The sequence below is a fragment of the Leuciscus leuciscus genome (genome assembly GCF_965113295.1).
Source record: "Leuciscus leuciscus genome assembly, chromosome: 24".
Classification (NCBI taxonomy): Eukaryota; Metazoa; Chordata; class Actinopteri; order Cypriniformes; family Leuciscidae; genus Leuciscus; species Leuciscus leuciscus.
Genome location: NC_138723.1, coordinates 6,679,215 through 6,705,893, shown reverse-complemented (window position 1 = coordinate 6,705,893; position 26,679 = coordinate 6,679,215). Strand labels below are relative to the sequence as shown.

General features: G+C 36.0%; 1 protein-coding gene across 1 annotated transcript in view; it reads left to right on the top strand.

The window, feature by feature from the left end:
- cntfr (ciliary neurotrophic factor receptor) overlaps nt 1–26,679 on the top strand; it is a 188,327-nt gene that overhangs the window by 100,108 nt on the left and 61,540 nt on the right. The window contains exon 3 of the mRNA XM_082157694.1: nt 2,488–2,721. Within this exon, the coding sequence (XP_082013820.1) occupies nt 2,488–2,721 (234 nt within the window). The remainder of the gene's footprint in view (nt 1–2,487; nt 2,722–26,679) is intronic.

Sequence of the window (26,679 nt, the reverse complement as noted above, 5' to 3'; positions counted from 1 at the left end):
GCATTTACCCTCCTTTCTTTTTTTGATATCTAACATATGTTTGAGAATGATAATCATGTTTGTTCAATGGACACAATTAAATCGGTTCAAAGAAATGATGTGTATCGGGGGAGTTGTATTGAATATAAAACATTATGAATTCATGCAATACATTACATTTTAATTGAAAGTGAAGAGAATATAATTACCCCTTTTTTAAATAAAAAATAAAATAAAATCTATAGAATGGTAATCAGGATGATGAAATCAGCAGACATTCAAGTTACTGGGGAAATTCAAGACTGACGAAAGTGATGCCTAACTTATTCAAAAAAATATTCTACTGCCATTCTGTAATTTTAAAATGATAAATGCCATTATAAAGTGTCCTGTTTGGATTTAAAAGTGTGTTTTTTAGTTTTGTTTTTTAGTTTTTGGTTGCTTAGCAGACATCAAATTAGCTTATCTGTAGGAAAAGTTTCCCTGTAGCAACATTGGTGCTATCAAAGATATTAATATATTTACAATTTTGTCGTTGCTTATAAGCTTGTAAGTTATTATCTGTAAAGATAGAAACATGTTTTCTCTAAGCAGGAAATTTGCTGTCAAATTTAGGACTGCATGTCACGCTATCTACTGAACGAATCCTAATGGGCACGTCTGTGTTATAGCAAGCAGTCGCCGCTGTCACAGTCCTCCTCTCTTGAACGCAACAGCCTTTCTCTTTTCATTCTTCTCAACACTGCTGCATCACAGGCTTTGACATCGGAGTAAATGTAAAATTCATGGATCTGGTTTGCCCAGAGCGTGTGGATTAAGCTACAGGGGTAGTTAGTCAGGTCAGTGGAAGAAAGAGAGATTGCTTTTTCCGACCCCTGTGCATTGTCGGAGTCACGACGTCGTAATGAAAGTCAAAGAGTGGCATTGATGTTTTCTCCGAGTTTTGTTTGTTTGCCTGTTTGTGTATTCTGAACCTTCTTTTTTCTTATGTTTCTTTCATTGTTGCAGCTGTCGCATGACGGCGGACATCTATAGGGCATTACTTGCGGTTGCGACATGAAGAAATTTATTTTCTTTTGATGTCAAAGCCCATAACAACATGCCTTAGGGTGTGAAAAAGATTTTGTAGAAAAACAACCACATCTTCCTTTTCTTGTGAAAAGCATGGTAATGACCGAACTGATTTTAAGTAGAAAAATAAACAGACCTGCTATTTTCTCACCTCAGGCAAACCAAACACCAATTGTGTCCGATATTCTTAGCCAAAATACATTCATTCATAGATTTTTATTTATTTATTTTTTACTCACAATCTCATATAATCCAATGCGACAAACACAATCTTTCAAGAGACTCTCCTCACATTTTTTTGTACATGAACACAAACAACATGTCCTGTCTACCAGTGGAAAACACAACGGTCAAAGATTGCATGCATGTACCGCATGTGTAGATAGAAAGACAATGGAAATCAGCACAATAAAATACAAAAACATGATCTGTATTGGTCTTAAAAGCATGTTGCTGGGTTCACATTTGAGACTAAAATAGATATGCGCAAACTTTCAAATGTATTTAGGAGCATGTGTGCAAATAAAAAAGTCTGAAGGACCTAAAAAAAGTACAAACGTTTTTTTTATAAAAAGTCTTGGTAACACTTTACAATAAGGTTCACTAGTTAACATTAGTTAATGTATTAACTAACATGAACTAACTATGAGCAATCCATTTGTCACTGTATTTGTTAATCTTTGTTAACATTAGTTAATAAAAATACAGCTGTTCGTTGTTAGTTCATGTTAGTTCACAGTGCATTAACTAATGTTAACAAGATTTTAATAAAGCATTAGTAAATGTTGAAATTAACATTAGCAAAGATTAATAAATGCTGTATACGTGCAGTTCATTATTAGTTCATGTTAACTAATGTAGTTAACTTATGTTAACTAACAAATCTTATTGTAAAGTGTTACCATAGTCTTAAATATATTAAATGATATAACAAACATCTTAATTATCATTTTTAAGAGGTCTTAAATTTAGGGATGGAAAAACAGGAATGAAGATACAGTCTAATATGATTATTAAACTTCAAATGGTTATGATTTTCTTTAAATATGACACATTTCAAAGTAAAAATTCAGCACTGTTGCACATTATACAGATTAATTATGGCAATGTTTAGTTTGTGTTTATATTGTGATATGTTGTAGATGGTTGTAAGAGTGCATATTTGATCTCCCTCATCTTTTTGAATGAACAGCCTGCAACAGTAAAACATAGACATTTCAAAATAAGAGTCCTATTAGAAGTCCCCCATTAAGGTTTTTTCCCCTTCATATTTTGATTATGCAATAAACCAATGTAAACTGAATATTGATACATTTCCCTTATAGTTATTTAACTTCAACGTAGGAGCATGTGCTCCTTGGAAAAAAGTAAATGTAATGCAATTATGATGACCTCTAGTGCAATTGTGATGACCTCATGATGATTCTGTTTCCTCAGGTGCCAGGATCCAGTATGAAAGGATAGGAAGTGATGTCACTATGCAATGCGGCTCGCTGGACAACGACGCTTCTGTAACGTGGAAGGTGAATGGCACGGACGTGAAGGCCCGTCGCCGAGAAGAAGGACCACGGCTCATCCTGATGGAGGTGAACATGAGTAGCAATGGCTTATACAGCTGCTTCCAGAACCCCGACGGCCAGCGCCGCGACCAGATCAATCTCCGTGTCGGACGTAAGTAGTGACTGTTTATCCTGGTTTCTTCTTCCTCATATTCACTACATCCTTCCCAGAACTTTGAATAACCCTGGACAGTGTTTACCCCGACTCTTCTTTTTGTAAACAAGCACTGCGGTCGTTTCTGCCACTTGCTAGCCGGTCATCTCATAAAGGCCAATAACCTCTTGTTTGGATCTCTCCACTGTGTATTTGAAGAGTGTAATTATTAACAACAAACGTCATTGTTTGACCCTGACCGCTCCTTGGTTCTCCTCCGGCCCCTGATCCCAAGCCTTGTCTTCTCCAGCAAGCAGCTGCTTCTATCTGTGTGGGAGTCACTGGGGTGCAAGTTTTACATCTTATATATTTGTCGATGGGATTAAATTGTCGTACTGGATCTTTTTTATGAGGATATACAACATGATGTGAGAGAAGATAGTAAGCCTTGTCCAGATGTGCACAATACAACAGGGTCAGGGTAGGACTTCTGAGTGGCCCCCAAAAACCTATTCGGACATTCAATCACTCTAAGTTGTATATTAAATATCTGTATATCTGTATATTAAAGGGGTGGTTGATTATGATTTAACTTTTTTAACTTCAGTTAGTGTGTAATGTTGCTGTTTGAGCATAAACAACATCTGCAAAGTTATGATACTCAAAGTTCAAAGCAAAGGGAGATATTTGCTTTTACAGAAATCGTTTTTTAAGGACTACAACAAACGGGTGGTAGGGACTACAATGAGCTTCTTCATGGGTTAGTGACATCCCTAACCCTAAAATGTACATAAACCCCGCCTCTGGGAACACCATTTATAGATTATCATGACAGAATATGCTAATAAATGACTAGAAGATGGTTAACTACACATCAGCTGCATACGTAAATTCATCAACTAACCATTCAGAAATGCCCTGTTGCAGTCTACATGTCACTTCTTCTTGAGTCTCTCCATCTTTGTCCGACTCCTGTTTGAACATAAAAGGCTACAAGTTTTTGAAATGTTCAGTACGTGTATGTGAGGTAATCTGCTAACACACAAGCTCTTGAAGCTCCGCCCTCTGTGCCGGGAGCAGCAGCTCATTTGCATTTAAAGGGACACACAAAAACAGCGCTATACAACAACAATTTTAACATGCTATAAAAAATATCGATGGGTTATTTTGAGATAAAACTTCACATACACGCTCTGGGGACATCGGAGACTTATTTTACATCTTGTGAAAATGGCATTACAGGACCACTTTAAACATCAAATGTGTTCAGATAGGCTGTGCATGAACATTTAGAACAAACGTGGGTGACGTGTTAGACTTTGGTAGATTATTGGTAGAATTGGTAGATTCTTTTCCGCAACTCCCATATAACCCCACAGCTAAATTATAAACTGCTTTGCTGTAGCAAATGTGCAAAGCACTGCAATCAATATGATGTGACGAGATGCTACCCGTAACGCCGCCTGACAGCAATTTCATTGACTAATCAAATTAGTCGAATGAAGAGGGGAAAAGTGGAGATGAGTCCTCTTATGAGAACATGATGAGGAATGCACTTCATCACCCGCCTCTGCATACTTCCACGGCCGCTGAAAATAACTGAACGAAATGTAAGCGACATCACGTGATGAATAAAAATAGTCTAGTTTCTCTAAAGGAATTTCATTTTACATGCACTACAAATGCAACATTTCATTGAGCATGATTGCGGTTTTTACTTGCCAAAAACTATGGCAAGTTTTTATTTTATTTCCATTTATTCTGTCAGTCTCTGCAAGAAGAAAGTGTGAACTAAGTCTCGATTGTTTCTCCTAAGATAAAATGGAGAGCAAATTAAGACTTATCTTAAAGGGATAGTTTACTTAGCCACATGTCGTTCCAAACCTGTATCACTTTCAAACTAGTTTGGAAAGAAACAATGGTGAGTAAATGATGACAGAACTTAAAATTTGGCGTAAACCGTCCCTTTAAGACATTAATCACACATGTCTCCGCTGTTTACTTCTGGTACCGTACTAACATCTGTTCCAGGTGATCTAAACACAAGTGTAGCCGACACAGATTGCCATTTACACCTGGTAGTAACGTCTTAAATGTGTCTCATGTGATCAGATCTCATAACCACATACTCCACCTACTACGTCAGTGTGTTACTGCATTGTTGATAAAGCAAAAACTGTTAAAAAGTCAGCACATTGTGACACACCACATTTTGAGTGGGCTACAGGGTGTTTTCTGTTTAGCAGATGCCGTTAATTTAAACAAGCAAAGGTGTAAACAATATGTCATTGTGTGGCTTTGCTTCGCAAAAAACAGATTGTGAGCTTATGTCTGGTGGGCTAGTGGCCGTGTGGTCGCGCTTCCTCTCTCACAGCGGCTGGGTCATGGGCAAGACGGCTCAGCTAACAAGATAAGTTCTGCAGCTAAGTGTCTGAATGAGAATGGCATGGTCCCAATCCCACAGACAGGGAGAGGCTTCCTCCGCAAGTACGTCAAACACTCTGCCTATCTGTGGCAGGAACGCTTGCCAGGAATTAGAGGGGAAGAATTGGGTCTGGCCATTTACAAGGATTCCTTCAGCTCCTCTAAACAGTCTTTAGTGGTCTGCCATAACCAAAACAGTTTGTAGGTCAACTTTCACTGAGAAACCATAGGAAATAAGTTATGATTTCCTTGATAATTACGCTGGTTTTGTTTGTGAGTGGATGGTTCAAGATAGCTACTGCTTTTATTTATTTTTTAATCTCTTTCTTCACCATTGTGCTCGGGATCCCTGCCTACAGTTGAATCCTCATTGGTACAATGTATATTAAATATTAATATGTTATTATTGTCTGTTATTGTTGCACTGCACAGCATTTCTGCTTTCAGTGTGGCCCTGTAGCTGGAAACAAGAAATTATAAAGAAAAAAGAAAGACAAGGAGTGAAATCAGTAAACATCACAAACTTGATGTGATATCATCCACACAAGCACCATGGCTCAACATCTCAAGCGCATTAACATCAATTATTGTCCACGACTCTGAATAGTCTTTGTGGGCCGTCTCTTCTTACCCACTAGTACCAGATCCAACACTTTTTAAGTTGCATTGAAGAAGGAAAAGTCTGGTCTGAAACCGAAACATCAGGATGCACTTGGCCGAAAAACCAAAACCAAAAATAAATTATAAATTAATAATCAAGTAATTAATTAAACTTATTTAATAATAAACACTCAAATAGCTAAAACTGAGTTTTACAAATATTTAAATTGCACATAAGGAAGTTTTTATATCATATTTTTAATAACAGAATTGTTTCTACTCCATTTTTATGGTGAAATAAACAATTTAACGACAATAAACTGTAATAACTTGTTTTCATGACATTTATTCAAACACATTAAATAATGAAGACATCATTAACAGGTTAAGTAAAAAATATAATGAATAGAGGACTCTGTTACATATATTTACAATTATGTGCATATATGTAGCAAAATGCTCTTCTCTGGAGGTACATTTTTCTAACTAATAGCATATGTAGGCAAATGCATATGTAAAATAACGCGATCATCAACATTAAACAGTATATAAATCAAAACTGCCTAATGTTACTGAATGAAATCTGACGCAGGACGAGCTATAGGACTGTAAAGCTTTGGGGGTGTTGATGGACTCGATCTACTCCTTCTGAGTTTTGATCATCGTTCCGAATCTGATCTGGATGTAGTCTTTGACAAAATCATATTGTTTCTCTGTTTTTTGCTCAAAATGTTGCTTTTTTTATGAAACAAACCCACATTGAACTGAAGTATTGATAAAAAAAAAAGATTGCATTAAGCTAGAATAAAAAAGCATTTTTTCCTCCGTTTTTTCTTCTGATATGTTGCATGTTCAGATATTCATTCAAAAAAATAATCTGTGAAAATGTTGTGAAAATGATCAAAAATTCTGGCGCTCACAGGCAACAAAAAACAAAACAAAAACAAAGTGATGGTGGGGAAAGAGTTAAAGAGCACCAAAACTGCAGACAGTTTCAGTTAATTTTGTAAAAGTAAAGAATCTTCAAGAATTAAAGTACCTTTAACAAGATCCACAACTACATTTCTTAAATGTGACCAGATTTTCTAGATGTCTTTTTTACATAATGTGCAAGATTGTAAATTGTGTAATCATTGAGTATATGAAACCCCATGATTTTGGAATAAATAATGAGCTCATCTATCATACTTTCATAAAGCTGTCTTGAAACACTCAGTATGATTAATACAGTCCTCTGTAGCATTATTGGTTGGCAGGAAATATGATGCATAAGCATAGCAAAGTTTACTAATAATACTAAACTTTTGTGAGCGTGTTTGCTACTTAAATTTGGTCTTTCATTTACTCCTTCTGAAAGTTGTCTAACCAAAATGTCTCACATTCACCAAATGTATCCATGAATTTAAATCACTGGCAGGTCAAATCCAATAGTTTGCCATTGCACAAAAAAAACGAATGACTACCTACCAAGATATTTTCTATAAAAAAAAATATAAAAAAAAAAAAAAAACCTGTGTTGGCCTTCACTGAAGCATAAAATTACACTGAAAGTAATGCCAGCCTGATGAGCATTTTCATAAAAAGTATAAGGGCATAAAAAACATATTCACCAGAAAGTTACCTCTTGTAAAGTTCAAAACTTGCATCATCCTTTTCCCTGCTGTTGAGTTTCTGTTGCTTGTGTTCTGTCTCCATTTAGCTGTAAGAAACAAGAGAAAGCCATTAAAGTGGCATGTTTTGTCTGCCCTGGGAAAAAGCTGCTTTCCTGCAGGATAAAGTGCTGGGTCTACAGTAAGCAACGCTGAGGGTTCAGGCAGGACCACAAAGTATGCGAGGGTAAGCGTTGTCAGAGATAGCATGCTCGTGTTGGGCTGCTTTGCGGTGGTTGTCAGGGAGGAGGTTTGAGAGAAGACACACTGTATGTCGAGGTCATCTCTTCTTTGCTTGAGTGCTCACGATGCCGTAACTATTAAACTTTTATAATCTTACTGCAAGCAGAGGCAAACAAAAGCATTAAACTAGTTCACACAGCCCTTGTGTGGCGTGAAACCTGGGGAAGATAACAAGAAATCATCAAAAAGTGAAAAATAAGAAGTTTTGTTCTGGTATCCCAAAGATAATTTTCATTCATTCGCCCCTTGTGCCATTCCAAACCTTTCTTTCTTCCATGAAACACAAACGGGGATATTTTAAAGAACATCTGATTTGGTATTTCCATACAATGAAAGCATTTTGTGTCTCTGAAATGAAAGCCAAAGAAACACAATTAAGGCCCATTCATGTCAAAGACAATAACTGTAATAACCATAATTATATTGATTAATTGTTCTGATCCTATGAAAGTAGCGAAGTCCACACAGAGCTATAACGAAAACCGCACAGATGAACGATATCACATTCAGAACGATGTTTTTCCAGCTGAGGAACGAAAAAAACAATGAGAGCCAATCAGAATCCACAAGACATTTTAAAGAACGTGAGAATTTAAAGTGACAGATGTGGATGATAATATAGTTATCAATATAGTTAACGTTTGTGGTTCTTATGATAGAATTGCATGAAAATGCAGCATTTTAATATCCTAAAGAGCACATTGCAAAACTATTGTGCCACAATTCATGCATTTCAAAGATGTGAAAACCAAATGCCTGGCTAACCTTATATCTTCCAAATAATCAAAGTACTTCCATACCCTGTTTGAATTACTCTCATGCTTGCATATTTGTGCTCAGCTAAAATTTCGACTATTAGGCAGATTCTGTGTCATTAGCAAAACATGAAAAATGACTTTCCTCTTCCCCCTAAGGGACAGGAAAAGAAAATTGCTTTCAACTATACACCCCCATTAAAAAAAGTCTGAATTACCATGTTCTGATCATTGCTTTGGCCAAAAAAGTTTTTGGTCAATTTCTTTAAGAGATGGCACCAGTTCTTATTTGTATTTTGTTAAGGCTGAACTCCTTTTCCCTGCCAGCTTTATTGTATGTGATTGATATTTTGTTTACCATTGGCATCCTCTGGGATTGTGGAGAACGGGTCAGCCAAATGTAGAATACAGTAATTATATCAGAGCGGGAGAGAAAAGCTCTGCGAGATAAACCTAGACGAGACTCACCAGCATGAGAGGCAAAAATTTGCTTCTGTTTTTAATGGTTTTGCAATCCTAGACTTCCCTCTGTGGAACGTCCTCAATAAAAAGAAAAACAACCTATTTTGACTATAAGTTGTGTAAATTGCGCATCATAATGTGAAAGAAAACATGATAACACTTTATTTTGATGGTCCCTTCTGAAATTGCTGTTGACTATAAGTAACTTTATACATGTCAACTAACTTAATATCTGCTTACTCTTTATTTTGATGCTCCTCAACAGACATTCTACTGACTATAAGTAACTTTGCAACTACATGTCAACTTATTCTAACTCGAACCCTAGCAGTCTACTAATACTCTACTAATACTCTAATGAGAGTTAGTCGACATGTAGGTGCAACGTTACTTATAGTCAATAGAATGTGTTAAAGGGACCATCAAAATAAAGTGAAACCCGAAAACTTATATTATTAAAAAAATATTTTTACAGAAGACAAATATTATTACATTTTGAATATGCTAAATTATGTATATGTGTTATTTTTTGTTGATATGATCCTACACAATATATAAAATATATGAATCTAAACCATTTAAGTTTCTGGAATATGTGGAGCACATTTCATTATCACAATTGCTGCTGAAATTGTCCATGCTGATCAATTATCCAGGGCTTTACATTAAGCAGAATTGAGAGGAAAAGGAAAGAGAATTATAGAGATGTGACGTGCTGAAGTTCTCTGCAGCAGATTTATGCCGTTTAGCAGCTTTTCTCATCCTTTGGGAAGAAGGATTGCTGAACTTTAGCTGTAATTTACAAGCTTCTTTCTCCAGGATTTCCTCTCTAATCAAATTTTCCCCATTCTTTCCATACTGTCTGCATGTTCTCAAGAGAAAGACAGATGCAGGAAGAAAAGGGAAAAAGAAAGAGAACATATTGCTAAATGCTTACCCGTTCCAGACTATCTGTATATTTTAGCAAAGCTTTTCCATGTTATTCAGTGGGAATATGGTTACTGTCAAACATATTTTCAGACCTAAGATGGATGTGGGTCTGAAAAGCAAGAAAATCAATAAGTAATTTACATTTTTTGTGCGTGTGTGGTTCATTTCCTCAGTCATAACCTTATTCCCTAGTAACATAAAAGCGTCGTTATTTATAGTTGAAGTAGACAATGTCAATACAGGCCGTGGCATCGGAAGATTTCTGGATACCTTGGAATTGGAGTTGTGATTGTACTGGGGAATTGTGGTAGTAAGAAGATTAATAGAATAATGCATTGTAGAAGATGTAGCAGAAAAGCTAGTGTAAAATGAAACAAAAAGAAATCGACAACCATCTGCAAAACCTCCACCAAAAAACATCTGTATCCACTCAGACCATCAGAATGTTTTCAGGACAGGCTTGAAAACAGTAGCTGAGCTTTAAACATTACATAACACACCCCGTGTGCCACCAAGATGAACCATGTCAGATTAGCAACTGCTTTAAGAGGGTCTGTACATTCTTAACAGAGAAACATCAGCTCCAATGGACTTATGCCCTCTTTTTTCTTCAAACAAACAACAAGAACTCAGCCCCTCATAACCCACGCATAAGTACCCTGGCTAGATGAAAGAAAACAAAGATGACAAAACACAAGAGCTTCTTTCGGATGAGCCTGTTTTATTGCAGAATAACACATCACTATTGATCTTGGCTCGATTGGAATCCTAAAAGGTGGGCGCTCGCTTTTTTCCATCCACCGGCGTCAACATGGAGCGTGTCCCACATTGAGTGAGCTCATCACGCTGAAAAGCTGGTGAAGCTGTTTATCTGTGAAGGCTTAACTTCAAAAGATAGCCCACACACATGCATGCAAACACACTCAGGTTGGGGTTCTGTGTGTGTGTGTTTATACTGTATTTAGTGGAAGGTTCAGATACCTCAGGCACCTGTCACAGCTGAACATCTAGGAAATGCAAATAAACATACTACTGCAAATCCAAAGCTGATGACGTTATTATTTTTTTATTTTTTTACTATATGACATTTCCAGTACAGATTTTTTGGGATTCTGTCTTGAATCAAAACTATTTCATTTCCTAAAGGCATTTACTTTTTTATTTGTTTAGTGCTTTTCAAAAGACTTTTCAGTAAGCTTCACGGGTAACAGACCCTTACAATTCCCCCAGTGAGCAAGCCAAAGATGAAAACCAAGCCAAAAAACATATTACTACCTAGCAAACATAAACTTGCCAACCCATCCAATAACTCCTATGTACCCACCTTTTTATCTACCTTACCAACTGACCCACCTAGTGTGCCTACCCTGCATAAACCTAAGCTTATCTCCCCACCACCTACCCTACCTGCCAACATACCTACCCTACACATAAGGGGCTTTCACACCGGGTAGTTCTAGGAACTTAGTTCTAGGAACTTAGTTCTAGGAACTAGCCACCAGGGTCAATCAAGTTTGTTCAACAGCTTATTTTTTTGAGTGCAGGGTAGATGGGCAGTATAGGGCAGAGAGGTAGGTGGGTGATTTCATGTGGAGTAGGTAGTTCAGAGGGCAGGGTAGGTAAACATGTGCATGGGTGGAAGTCAGATTAGGTTCAGTGTGTGTGCAGGATATGTAGATTGGCCGGCAGGGTAGGTGGGTGTATGGGTGGGGGATTAGATTAGGTTAGGCTATGTAAGGTTGGTATGTGGGTGAGTGGATAGGGTGGGTAGAAAGTAAGAGGGGGTAGAGCAGGTAGTTTATTTAGTGGGTGGTGTTTCTGTGAAGCAGGTAGATAGGTCAGTGGGTAGGTATGTGTATAGGGGCTTTCGCCCCAGAGGAACCTTTTCATAGTTCCTAGAACTATTGACAGGAGCACCTGTTTTTTGGTGTGTTCGCACCGCATGAACTAGGAATGATTTTAGCTCTAGGAACTCCTTTTGGGGGAACTTATTTAGCCCCTACTTCAGAGTCAGGTCTAAACCTGCGCTATAGGAACTACAGTGACGTTAGTGTTCGCTGATCGGCCAAACGCACGTGAAACACCAGCATCCGCCATTAAAAAAAAAAGCTGTGTAAACACACAGATTATAGCCTATATATTTACTCCACAAACTAACTCTACAAACATGGAAAACAGTGATAGATGGGCCTCTTAACCTTTACGCTAATGAGGGGACCAAGCCAATCATGATTATGTATTTCTGCTCAGCTAGCAACACTTGACATCAACCACACGGCATACGCTAATACCTTTTCATTACTGTCTACTTTCTATGCATAACAGTTCTATCTAATAACGTATTAGACAGGACTGTTAGATAGATCTTAACTAATGAACACGGAGAATGCGAGCACTGTGAGCTCAGGCTCTGGCGTTCTCAGCGGCATCAAAATAAAGGTCCGCCGCGCCGTCAAAATAAAAGTCACAACAACAAGTGCGGCTTACGTCACTTCAGCGTTCCTACTGGCAGTGCGAATGCAACCAGGAACATTTTCCTAAGGGAACCATTAGTTTTGTCAGGTCGACTACATTTAATTTTTGCCCAGCCTAAAATCACCAACATTATAATTTTAGCTAATTTGACTCTACAGTTATTTGCAATGATAGAAGCTACTAGTGTTCAGTTTAATTAAAACCACTTTTTACAGAGTAATATTGAATATTACTTGTGCAGGTCTGCAAAAGAGGTTTAATGCATGTATAGAAAATATACTGAGTACCCACAGCCCTAAACTATCGCCAATCTTCTGCATAATGGTAACCACAAAATTCAAAAACATTACAGAAAGTCCTCTAAGTTTCTAACATAACTGAATATTAAACACTAACATTAACTAACAACATCTTTCCATTTACAGAAAAACACATAAAATAGCATAATAATAATAGCATGCTGGGAACTACAGATCCACTGCCCAGTTAGTTGTCAACAAAAATGATTCATGTAGTTTTCACACAAATTAAGTAAACTTCAGCTTTAAATATATTAGGTTCATTGAACACAATTAAATTAAGTTGTGACAAAATATTAAACAATTGTGTTACCTTTGCTTATTTTAATTAATTAAATTTAGTAAGAGGCAAAATTTCATTTTTTGAGTGTACCCCTCTCCCACATTTTCCTTTCCTAACCCAACAATCTAACCTACCTTCCAAAAGTTACCAATCCACCTATCAACTGACATACCCTATTGTACTGAATGCACCAACCGTCCTACCTAACATCCTATCAACTTAATGGCTCCACCCACCTAACTTCCTTACCAACCCCTCACAAAAAGGGAAACATTATTTGTTCCATAATTGAAAAAGGCAGTTGTACAATTGCGGCGTATTCAGCCACAACGAATGGGCACAGGATAACCTTTCTTACACCCAACAGAGCCTTGAGCCAAATGTAACCACTTTGCAGAAAAAGATGGCTGGCGGCCCCGTGTTTGATAATGCTTACATTGATCACTTGTTTACAATAGCATTTTGTCTAGTAATAAGGTCAACCAATGCATTGTTTGAAAGATATGAGACTGCAGATTCGTCTTAGTACAAGCAGCATACAATCGATAACTTTGTGACAGTTTTGCCTTACCTTTATTCTGTTGTGGGAATGTAATGTCTGCCAGAATAATGGTGACATTGACCTTTTTTTCCATGGGAAAAGTCCAGTATACATTATCCATAGTAAGGTCCTGACTCTCTGTGGTCATTAAAAATCCCAGGATGTCCTTCGAAAAAATAGTAGGGATTTAACCCTGGCATCCTGGCCAAATTTGCCCATTGGCCTCTGTCCATCTTCATGGCCTCCTAATCATCCCCATATATATATATATATATATATATATATATATATATATATATATATATATATACTGATTGGCTTCATCACTCTGTCTCCTCTCCACCAATAAGCTGGTGTGTGGTGGGCGTTCTGGCACAGTATGGCTGCCGTCGCATCATCATCCAGGTGGATGCTGCACATTGGTGGTGCTTGAGGAGATTCCCCCCTTCCATATGTAAAGCACTTTGAGTGCCGAGAAAAGCTCTATATAAATGTAACAAATTGTTATTATTAATACCATTATTATTATTAGTATTATTAAATATTTATCCAAATACAAGCAAACTGATCAAAAAACTCTATAAAACTTCCATTGTTTACATCCTGAAATTTGCTAATCACAAGGGCGTAGTTCTGTTTATTCGATAGATTCCACCACACTATTCAATGAAATATAACTTATCAATATATTTAGTAGAGTGTCTGGAATGGAATGAGAACAGCCCAGATTTCTGATGAAAACTGGCCACATAATTTTAAGAAAAGAGTGAAAGAGGACAGGCACTTTTGGTGACGTTTGATTATGCATAGGCAGATATCTGATTATGATTATGCAATATCAAATATCTAATGGAAAAGTACTGTGATGTCATCTAACATGTAGCCTATGCAATTACATATACGTCCATGTGTGGATTTGCATATTCTTAAATAAGTGATAAATTCCTTACAAACATAACTTAAACACCCTGTCATTATTCACCCACCTCTATCATGATCATATATTCTATAAGACTGTCTCTTGTCAACATTTTTGCTCTGATTAATTCAGAAAGAGTTTGAACAAAAGCCACCTGCTTGCATCTAAATTGACAACAGAATGCAGCTTCCCAGAGGAAACATCTCATTCTGAGCAAGGTATAAGTGCCAGCGCTCATTTCCTGTTCCTTGCAGTTTGGCACATGCCTTGGGTGTGCCCTCTGCTCAAACTGGGAATTAAACAGCAGTAAAGTGTGTGCAGAGTAAGTTTGATTATAAGATATGGAAGGTCTAACAACTCCCACGCTGTGAAACACTCTTGAAATTCTTTTGAAGTTCAACAAGATAAAAGCAAGCTGTGAGAACTGTTTTCTCTGTGTAGCACTTTCTGTTTTTAAAAAATCTTTGAAGACTCCATGAAATGCCTCAGTTGAACAATGGGTCAATAAACAATGAGTATATATATATATATATATTTTTTTTTTTTTACTGTTATAATGTAAATTCTATTACAACCATTTGAGGCGGGTCATTTAGAAGACCACCAGTCTTTTAAACATAGCTTATAGAAGCTTTTGTTTACATCATAGTCTTGAACCATGATTTGCTGCTAGCTATAGTTAATTGGAGGCAAGTGGCATTAGGAGGAGGGGCAATCTCATTCTTGAAGGCATTTTATTGGACAGAAACTTGAATATGCTCTTGAGTGATTAGTTAAATCATCAGTATTGTTTTTTATCTGTATACTAGCTTATAGATGACTTAGGCTAACAGACAGTCCAAAGGTTCTCTGTAAAATAGTTCCAAAATGGATTTCCCTTTCATTGAATATGGAGTACAGCTGGATTAAATTATGAATAATTTAATTATTCAAGCTGCCCACCAATAAAAAAAAAACATACAGGTGTAGCGGCTAAGGCTCTTAGTGTTATTGCGTTTCCAAAAGGAAAAATGATTTCAGAGCATTTCCACAGGGAATATCTCTCGTCTCGCCTCACTGCTTCATCAGAGATGGAATAATGGAACGCTGTGTCACACTCTAGCGACTCGCTATACAAGACCTCATTCACACACAAAAGATTAATCATGTGCTGAATACTAAACCGTTTAACAAATATAGTCTCTACAAATCCTAAATCTGGATTTAGACCATTTCCAAGGGCCATCGTCGTGATCATAACCTAGTAGTCATTACACTAGTTCTCTCTATCAATTTGAATGCCGTTTGAGCCTTGAGTTTAGAGGGCGTGATTTTCATTCCAATAAAAGGGGCCTTCATTTAGAGATGAAAAATAAACAGTGTTCATTATGATTAGGATCTTAGCCAAGTGTATAAATAATGTAGGAATAATGCTGTACGGTCTATCTCTACTCCCCCTAGAGGTCTTTCACCTCATATAATGAGGGCAGTGCTGCGCCCATACTGTGAATTATTAAAACCCAGAGCAATTACAAAAATTACACTACATGCAGTAGAAATGCTATTAACATGAGCTGTATTGGCACTGGCTTCCTCTGATTGTGTTTGAAATGTGCCACGGTTGAGCAATTTCTGCACTACTCGCCAGTTAACTTTTGATTTCTTAGCAGGAATTATTCTTGTAAAATTTTTGGACTTGAACTCATAAACTGCATTTTGCACACCCTCGGTTCTTGTTAATCAGGTCATATGAGGATCTCTGTATGAGGTATATGTCTAGGTAGGTTGTCTAGGTAGGTTTGGAACAGTGCAATACCCGAATCTATCCACTTTTAAGTGCAAGAAGAGGTCAGCTTGATTTTATCCCAATGGTTGCCATTTTCCTATGTCAAGACTTCCACCCTTAGCGGCTAGCATTCTGTGGTTTGACCTAACATGTCTGTGTTAGTGTGTTGGAGTTAGATTTCCAATGAAAATTTTGGTAGAGGGTTGCAAAACGAGGAAAGAATGTGTCTCTAATTTGTGTACAGTAACGGCATAAGGTTAGAGTTCCCTCTCTTCTGACACACAAACATGCATAAGCTCACTGTATATGGTTACAGAAAGCTTTAACGCAGTACTGACAATTTTGATGAGTTGCTTTCGACTTGATGCCCAAAACGAGGGCTCGGAATTGGTCAAGCTCTTAAAACGCAAAGTTCAAAGTACAGACACCCTCTTCAACTTTTTGAGAGAATTACCCTAACATCCCACTCTGTAGTTAACCTCCTTCAGCTTGTTATTTTTCATGCTAAACGCCAGTATGCCGCTCAGAACAAGCAGTAATAAGCAGTTAGACGTTTCCTGAGTCTGTCTGGCTCCATGTGATCCAACCTCATAAACCAGCATGGAAGTCAAATCAGGTCCGGATGAAAGATGATAAACGCAGAGCCAACATGTAAGTGATCTATCTGAAATCTCACCGTATCCACAGGGCGCATGCAGAAATCTAACACGTTACAAGAGCAAGACTGCTTATTTTCAGAGCAGAGCAGCTGAACTATTGTTATTTCTAAGGCATTCCATTATGTTGCATAATTTTCATAATCATAATCATTAAAACAAAGGCTGCCAATTGATCCGTTAATCAACTTAACTGCTTATCAATTAGCAGGTAATTAAAAAAGCATTATTTGTGGCAGACAAAAACATTGAATAGACATTACAAAACATAGCTTAGAAATCTATACATCTTCATTTAACATCAGCCTATCACTGGCCTGCAGTCCACAGGCATCCACTTTACCACATGTAAATAGTTCAACATTGAGCTCAAAACGTGTTTTGAGACCCTTTTGTCCTCGTTCCGGATTCTACAGACATGACTAATTATATTAATGCTTTATCGCTTTTCTAACTAATCACACTTCATTAATTCTACCCTGTTTTACAGCCCAGTTTAATCTGTCTATAACTTTCTAAAACATCCAGGTTATAAAATGCTCAAACAAACTCTTTATTTAAAAATCACTGGACTACATAAACAGAAGAGAAGGATACCGTCACGTCAGCTCGCACAAGCATACTATGTGGACAGCTTGGTAGTGATGTGACTTCTACTTGTGTGCAGATCATGTGACTTATGTGCATATTTGCCAGAGTTACTTGAAGAGGGTGTTTGGATGAAAACAGAAACGTCTTGTCGTTTCTTTTTATGTAGTCCAGTGATTTGTTTGAACTGCCCTATTTAAGCATTTTATGTTGACAAAATGTGGTTGGAATGTTTAAATTAAGGAAAATGTTGCCAAAAAATGAAAAGAAATATGCTCCTGATCATCCATCCAAATTTTTTTTACAATATAGCTAGAGTTTTTGTGCTTTGAAAGAAATCACACTTTGTCTAAATTTTTTGGCATAAAAAAGCTTTGGAAAACTGAAAAAAATATTTTATTCTTTCATGTGTGTCTCGTCCTATTGATTGTACACCTCCAACACAAGCAGACTCTGTGATATTCACAAGTGGGAGATTTGATTATTTGCCGTCAATAAATCCATCAATGCATGCCTGTGCACTTAAGCTCAGTATGCAAGTAAAGCACACACAGTGACTGTGAGTGTTTGTGTGTGTGTGTGCTTTAATTACTCTAGATTCGGGCTGTATTTTCATACAGCTAACTGTAAATTAGATCTATGAGGTTACAAGGGATACAAATTGGCTCAGTCTAAACAAACAGAGCTGGCAGGTTTGATTGGCAGCCGAGAACATAATTATGTGAAAGAGAAAAAACGGAAGAGCAATCGGCTGTCCTCTGCACACGAGCAATTCAATTAGTGGCCTTGTAACCAGAAGACAGTCCTAGAGTGTGAAGCCGTGAATGAATATTCATTATGTGAAAGTTCATTACGAAGACAATTATGAGGCAAGTACCTTGAAATAGAGTCTTTGTTTACCCGAATTATCAAATATACTGTATTGATGGGGGTGGAAATCATCTTAGTTTAAGTAAAAACAAGTTTTGTTTACTTATTATACCACAAAAATAAAATAGTAAAATGAGCTTCTGTTTTGAATGCATGAGAACACGTGCCACACGTTGCAATATTGACGGAAAGAGTAATTGGTGAGACTGACCAGTCAATGCAATGCTGTCGCCACTTGGAGACAATTTAGAAAGTCACTCAAATCGAATGGAAGTTCACTGAGATTTTATCGCAAATTGCTTCGATTGCCCCCTGTTTGATCCTAATTTAGTTTTGCAGTTTCAAGGAAATCTGTGACTGAACTCTTAGATGAAGCTTGACTTCATTTTACAGTTTACAAGCTAAGGTTTGACATGTTCAGTAAATGACAAGTTTAGAAATAAAAGATTGAAGGAGTTTTACAGACTGTAAAGATGGAATTACAAGGCAATGAATATGAAAGAGTTTTATTGTTTAATAATATTATATTTTAAGTTTTGTGTTGTATTGAGTATTCTGCTGATAAAGAATAGAACATAACTCATACTTGTGCTGTATGAAAAAAAATGTTTCACAGAAGAAAGAAAATGACGCGCTCTGAACGACACAAGGATGAGTTACTGTTGACAGATGTTTCCATCCTGCATGAAATTTAGAAGGAAATTATGGAAGCTTGTTGCCGCCACAGAATAAAAGATAAAAAAGGTAATTGCGACTTTTTATCTCACAATTCGGACTTATTTTTCTCATAATTGGGAGTTTACATCAAAATTGTGTGATATAAAGTCGCAATTGTGTGTAATAAAGTCAGGGTTGTGGGAACTTATTTATTTATTTGGGCATATCTTGAAATTTCTGACTTTATAACACAATTGGGAGATATAAAGTCAGTCTTTTTTCCTTAGAATTGGACTTCATATCTCGTAATTGCAAGTTTATATCTCATAATTCTGAGAAAAGATGTCAGAATATCGAGATATAAACTCGCAATTGCGTGTCATAAGGTAAGAATTGCGAGATATAAACTCACAATTGCGTGTTATAAAGTTTCTCGCAAGTGTGTTTATATCTCGCAATTGTGACTTTATAACACGCAATTCTGACTTTATATCACGCAATTCTGACTTTATATCACGCAATTCTGACTTTATATCACGCAATTCTGACTTTATATCACGCAATTCTGACTTTATATCACGCAATTCTGACTTTATATCACGCAATTCTGACTTTATATCACGCAATTCTGACTTTATATCTCGCAATTCTGACTTTATTTCTCAGAATTGCAAGATAAAAAGTCAGAATTGCGTTATTTAAAGTAAACTCACAATTGTGAGATAAAAACGCGCAATTCTCTTTTAATATGTTTTATTCTGTGGCGGAAACAAGGTTCCATAGGAAATTTTATATATATATATATATATATATATATATATATTTTTTTTTTTTTTTTATTCTTACAACGCGCATATACGGTTCTACAGTAGAAAGCCAGAAACGCATGTGTCTGCTTAGATGTGATTTACTTTAGAAGCTTCACACTTTTAGGGTAAATTGTATAGTTGTACGACTGCAATTCTCAATTCTAAATCAGTTCTCTAGGAAGCACTGACATGTTAGTTATATTATATTCAAAAACACATGGCCATTAAATAAGCAAATATTTCTCAGTTTAACCTAATTAAAAATCCTATTTGTCAGACTAAAGTTTATTCAGATATAACCCCTCACTATGCTGTATATTCTGTTTCTCATTAGGGTTTGGCAGTGATCTAGCGAGGGAGTGATGATTATGTGGTCAGATTGTTTTCTCAATAGATCCTTGATGGTACTTTAATGGAGAAATTGTTCCGTGTGCTCATAATGTCTGTGATTAGGGAAATGGCAATAGACCCTTGACAATGGAGGAAGGAGGAAACCATTCCAGTATTGGCTATGTTGATGACATCATCATGCAATACACAAAGCACACACACATGCAAACATTAATCGGTCAGTGACCTTGGTACTTGCTATTTAGCAAATGCTGTTTGTCTGAAGTGACAGTAAAATCTATTAAGAAATGTTTCCCGGGGTTAAGTGGCTGCTCAGTGATAATAAAGCAAAACTGTAATCTCAATAATTAGTCACTGTGGAATCATGCAATTGTCGATAAACCTGAAACTATTGTGTTGTAAGCTGTCTGTGCTGCCATCCTCCCCTTGACCTTTGGGCAGTAGCAAAAACAGGAATAACTTTGCTTTTAAATCATTTTCTTTATCAGTGTATTTTATATATCAAAACATCCTGTTTTTTTTTTTTAAGTACATTTACCTTATTTTTTATTATTTTATTTTTATTTTTAAACACAAATGTAATGAAAATGATTGGATTTCATGGTTAAAAAATTAACTTGATGAATATTATTTTCTCTGAAAACAACTAAATATTTAATGCAGTTGCTGCTCTCGTAATTTAATCTTGAAAGAACATATATATATATATATATATATATATATATATATATATATATATATATATATATATATAGTACCAGTCAAAAGTTTGGAAACATTACTATTTTTAATGTTTTTGAAAGAAGTCTCTTATGCTCATCAAGCCTGCAGTTAAAAAAAGAAAAAAAGAAAAAGAAAACAGTAATATTATGAAATATTATTACAATTTAAAATAATGGTTCTCTTTTTTAATATATTTTAAAATGTAATTTATTTTTGTGATGCAAAGCTGAAGTCTTTGGTGTCTTATGATCCTTCAGAAATCATTCTAATATGATGATTTGATACTCAGTTATTATCAATGATGGAAACAGTTTATGCTGTTTAATATATATTTTTGGAATATTTTTTTCAGGATTCATTGATGAGTAAAACGTTAACAGCATTTATTCATTAAATCAGCATTTATTCAAAATAAAAACATTTCTAACAATATAAATCGTTACCATCACCTTTTATCAATTTAACGCATCCTTGTTGAATTAAAGTACTAATTTCTTAAAAAAAAAATAGTTATTGTTCCCAAACTTTTGAACGGTAGTGTATATTGTTACAAAAGATTTCTATTCTAAATAAATACAGTTCTTTTTAACTTTTTATTCATCAAATAATCCTGAAAAAAGTATCTCAGGTTATAAAAAAAATATTAAGCAGCACAACTGTTTCCAACATTGATCATAAATCAGCATATTAGAATGATTTCTGAGGGATCATAAGACACCAAAGACTGGAGTACTTGCAGATGAAAATTCAGCTTTGCATCACAAAAATAAATTACATTTTAAAGTATATTAAAAAAGAGAACCACTATTTTAAATTGTAATAATATTTCATAATATTACTGTTTTTTTTTTGTTTGTTTTTTAACTGCAGGCTTGATGAGCATAAGAGACTTCTTTCAAAAACATTAAAAATAGTAACGTTTCCAAACTTTTGACTGGTACTGTATATATATATATATATATATATATTTTTTTTTTTTTGTAAAACAAGACAAAAATAGCAGTCTAACTTTATTTCATGCACTTTATTAGACGACTTTCTTCCGTTCTGCATGCATGCATCTTCAAAGGCTTGACTGGGGCATTTAGTAAAATATGAGCACATGTGGACAGCATACAGTGTATATCATCAGGCAAACCCATGAATGATGAATATTTCATAAGAAGCGTTTTTTTTCAGTTTTCAAGATCTTATGTTACCCCACTCACAGCAATAACCTAGAATACAGAAACAGACTTTATTTTAGATGAAAGATACTAGTAGATAGAAACGTCTGCATGAAATATGACTCACAGTCCCAACGGTTTGTGTTGTGTTTTATCAGTGATACATTTAAGACCTTAGAAGATTTAATTTAAAACTGGGATGACTTAATTAGTGTAATGAAAAGGGAACTAGATTATCTTAGCAACACCAATTGGCAAACAAAATGCATTTGTTGTCTTGAATACAGTTAGGTCACATGAGGACACAACCCTGTTTAATTAAACAAGTCTATGTAAAACCAAGCCGCTGCTTTTTCTGTGCTTAGCATGCCAAATCAGCCAATCAGTGGCGACGAGGATCATAGGAAACAATTATTTAAGTTATAAACCAATGCTATTATTTACTTACTTACTTACCATGATTTGGAGCGACATTGAGTTGAGTAAGTAATGCCATCATTTTCTTTATTCACATTTTTTCTTGACCTAAACCATGTTTGAACACAAGCAGATCTTTGAAGTCTGTCGTCTTTCCAAAACGTTTGTGGTCATTGTAGCCAACTATGTGGCAAAACCTGTCCTTTCAGACTCAATGCTCGGACAAATCGTGACGATTCCTGGCTGTGGCGAACATTCATGTCCTTTGGTTACGCTCCACAAAGGCATGGTGATGTGCGCTGAAAGGCTTCAGTCAGTGGTTGTCTTTTGGTGTCAGAAGAGAAGAAGAACAACCAGAGGAAGCCACAGCATGGCAGAGCAGCGAGTGAATAAACCCGACTCTGCAGGACAGCATTCATGGCTTCATCCCAACAGAACAGTGCGCTCCATGTAGAGCTTCTCCAACATGTTGGTGATCATCTCCTTCTGGTTTCCTACCTCATTTCTTTCTGTTTGTTGCTCTTTGAATACATGGCGCCATTGATGTGGCTCTTTCTGAATGTTCCAACTGCGAAGCCTTTAAACAACTTTTGTTTCTTTTATTTGCCCTTTCTCTCGCTGTTTCTTTTCCAACCTAGGTTCATTGGAAACAAAACGTGCCTCTATCTACTTCAAAAACGTACCTATACATACAATTCACTGCGGTTTCCAGCTGAAATGAGCACTAGATATGAGCACAGTAAAACACCAACAACTTCACACATGTTATGATTACAGGGCAGATTAATAAAGATTTATTCACTATGGTATGAGCTCAAATCACTCTTGCCATAGTGCATTGTTTGTAGACGTAAACATTGTCATTTGCATCCCATAACCAGCTCCATTATGGTTTTTCTACCAAAGTAAACTTGCTTCGTAGTTCACCTGGTGCAGAAATGCACTTGCGATGTGCTTGGGTTAGAGTCCCGTGAAACAAAAGTCATGACAAAAGAGCTCAAGACTTGTAGAAGCAAGTTAAAATGACTTGGTTGCTTGTGTGTTTATCTGACATTTGCCTTTGTCAAAAATGGTAGTAGTGTACAACAGTGATTCCAAGAATTTCGCCATTCATTTGATTCTAATTTCTACCCACCTTAATATAACTATAACAAGCCTTTATTTCTAAAAGGCAAAATGCTGCCTCTAGTGTAAAAACAGGAAAATGTTAGTGCCGTAAAAGGTCAAATACATGACATCCAATCAAATGACCTTACTTTTGTGGTCAAAACTGACTGCATTCACACAAGCGATTGAGTGCAGAGTCTGCAGCCTTAGCAAATCACGTTACATTACTGTCATTCTCGACAATGCACCTTTGTAAGAGTGGGGATTTAGAACTTACTAGCATGAAGAATATATAGACACAGACTGTGGATATACTGTAGATCTATTTAAGACTCAAACTCTCTTCGATACAATTATCTTGATTTTAATGTTGATTATTTATTGTACGAGCAAGAATGCAATGTTTCCCAAATATCCATACAATCACAAATGTGACACTGATTTTATACAACAGTTCAAAAAACATAAAGGGTAATATAATGTGATGTGCATTTCAAACCCAGTATTGTCAGTATAATTAGCTGTATTTTGCAACGAAATAATAGTTCCAACGAAGGCCTCAGCAGAACTGTCGTGTGTCTCCAGCAACACACTGCTGTTTAGTTAGTGAACGAATCTGCGGCTTTCAACGAATCGAGAGAGTCTACTGCCGGGTTTAGTTTAATATTTTAAAGTATCACTTAGTTTTTACCATCATTTCATATTTCTCTGTTGATAAAAAAAAAAAAAAAAAAAAGCATTATCCCATAACATTATTTATGCCATTGTAATTGCATTCATGCCACCTCTGAGCAGCATTACACAGTGTGTAAATACAATCAATATGCTTGTGCCACTGCAATGCAAAGATGTTTTTTGTTGTTACTGATTTCATTTGATTGAAATTGTTTTAGTTTAATGTAAATGTTGTCACAGGCACATTTTTCCATTTGACTTTCCAATTGTTATTTGTCATATTTGCAGTTATATTTAAATGTACCTGCCATCATGACAGACATTTTAAAATTACTTTTATACATTTTTTTGACACTGATTTCATATTTTTGCTTCAAAAACCAAGAAAAAGGTTTGCTTAAATATCGAACCGAAAAGAATGTGGGAGTGATTTTCACACTAGTGACTCTAGAAGGCGTTTTTGAAAGGAAAAGACTTCCATTATCAGGTGGAATTGTGGTTTTTGTAGCTTTGCATGCAATAATTAGCATTGTCACATTCCATCCCCATCCACAGACCAGAGCGGCGTCTTTTGATTCCCCCTGCACCCTCCCTCCATCCCTTGGCCCAAATTAGAATTGTTACACGCATTGAGAAGTTGCTTTTATGTGTGTGGAAAAGTAACAGAAGAAATGTGGTGAGGTAATCCCCTTTGTGCCTCATTCATTTAAGAGATGTCCGGCTACATTTAGTGCTTTTTCCTCCCATTCTCTGCCTATTAGTATGCTGGTGCACAACACAACGACAAGCATATGCTCTGGAGTTTAAGTTTGAGAGCTCTCTGCATTAAATAAAACTGATCAGTTATAGTAGAAGTGTTTAGTTCAATGTGTCAAGCTCTGTTAATGTGGGAAAACTCTGCTATTTTATTCATTTAGTAGACCGTTAAGCATTGGCCTACCACATTATTAAAATCTGTGCGGTTTCATCTGCACAATGTCATTTTTTAGTGTTTGGAATGTACACTAACGTACTCTAACATTGAGGTCAGGAGGATTTTTGTTTAAATGTTTTTTGAAATAAGTCTTTTTGCTCAACAAAACAGTAATATTGAAATAATTACAATTTAAATGAACTGTTTTAGTTTATTGCTGTAATTTTCAGTCTTCAGTGTCACATGATCCTTCAGAAATCATTCTAACATGTTGATTTGGTGTTTAAGAAATATTTCTTATTATCAATGTTGAAAACAGTTTTGTTGCTTAATACAGTATACTGTATTTGTGTAAGTTGTGAGGCTGTTCAGGATTCTTTGATGAACAAAGTTCTACAGAAAAATTTGGGGGGGCAAATTGTAACATTGTAAAAGTCATTACTGTAAATTTTTTATCAATTTAATGCACCCTTGCTGAATAACAGGATTCATTTATAAAAAATAAAAATAAAAAAACCTCACTTTTGCACAACAGTATACATTTTATATATGAGAATTTGCTCTTTTTAAGATTGTTTTTACACAAAAATAGTCCTCGAACAAATTTTCAATACAAGTTGTCATATTGACAGCATATGTAAAATAATGTTGATTACCACAAATAATAATTTAGTATAATTTAGATAATTTAAGTTTCAACCATTTCAAAAATATATATACATTTACAGTAAGGCAATGCAAGAAACATTCAAATGTGCTGTTACTTAAACATTATATGTGTTAACTTGAGACGTGTGATAAAAATCACTTCACATACAAATCTTGTCTGTCATGGTCAACTCCATGACCATGTAGAACCAGGAACTTTCACATGATTTGTGGACACCAGAAAAGTGTGTAAAAATAAACGGGAAATACAAAATAAACAGAGATACCTACAGTACGTCTACGTACATGTCGTTAATGGGTTTTGTGTCGGTGTACAGGAGCTCAATACTAATTTTGATTATGCTACCTTTCATTATTGCATCTGTCCAATATATTTGAACTTCACACATTTGGGAATTGCTTGTATCATGTTGATAATCATTAACTCCTGATTAGCTGATTAGCTATTGCACTAATCAAACGCAAACTGGCCCAATATCAATAATATGTTACCATCGAATGTGTAATTGCTGCTCTTACATTGACTCCACGTGTTTTTTTGTTTGTTTGTTTGCTGTCCCAGGAATATGTCATCTCAACAGTGATTTAAGGTCAAACAAACAGCAGCAATGATTTCTGCTGAACTGCTTATCCTTGTTTGCTGTCTGCTTGCATTGAGTTTTTTGTATCTGAAGACTGGCGCCGGTTGCCCAGAATAAGACGTTGCTAAAACACAGGGGCACACAGCGACGAGATCATGCCATCAGATAAGTGTAAAGACAGTACAGGCGGTACGGCCCTGGGCGCAGATTGGAAGAGCGCTTTGTAATCTCCTAATCCCATTAATTATTACATACCGTCATTATGGGGGCCGACGTAATCCCCCACAAGAATCAATCTTTTCTGAGACACGACAGCGCTGAAATGAAAGCAAGCCCTTCGTTCTTTGTTCGTGATCTAGTTCAAGAACTAATATAAAGCATTGTGTCTTAAAACAACTATTTTCTGAGTTATCAGAACTATTTCCCATCTCTGAAGCTGTTTCTAGTTG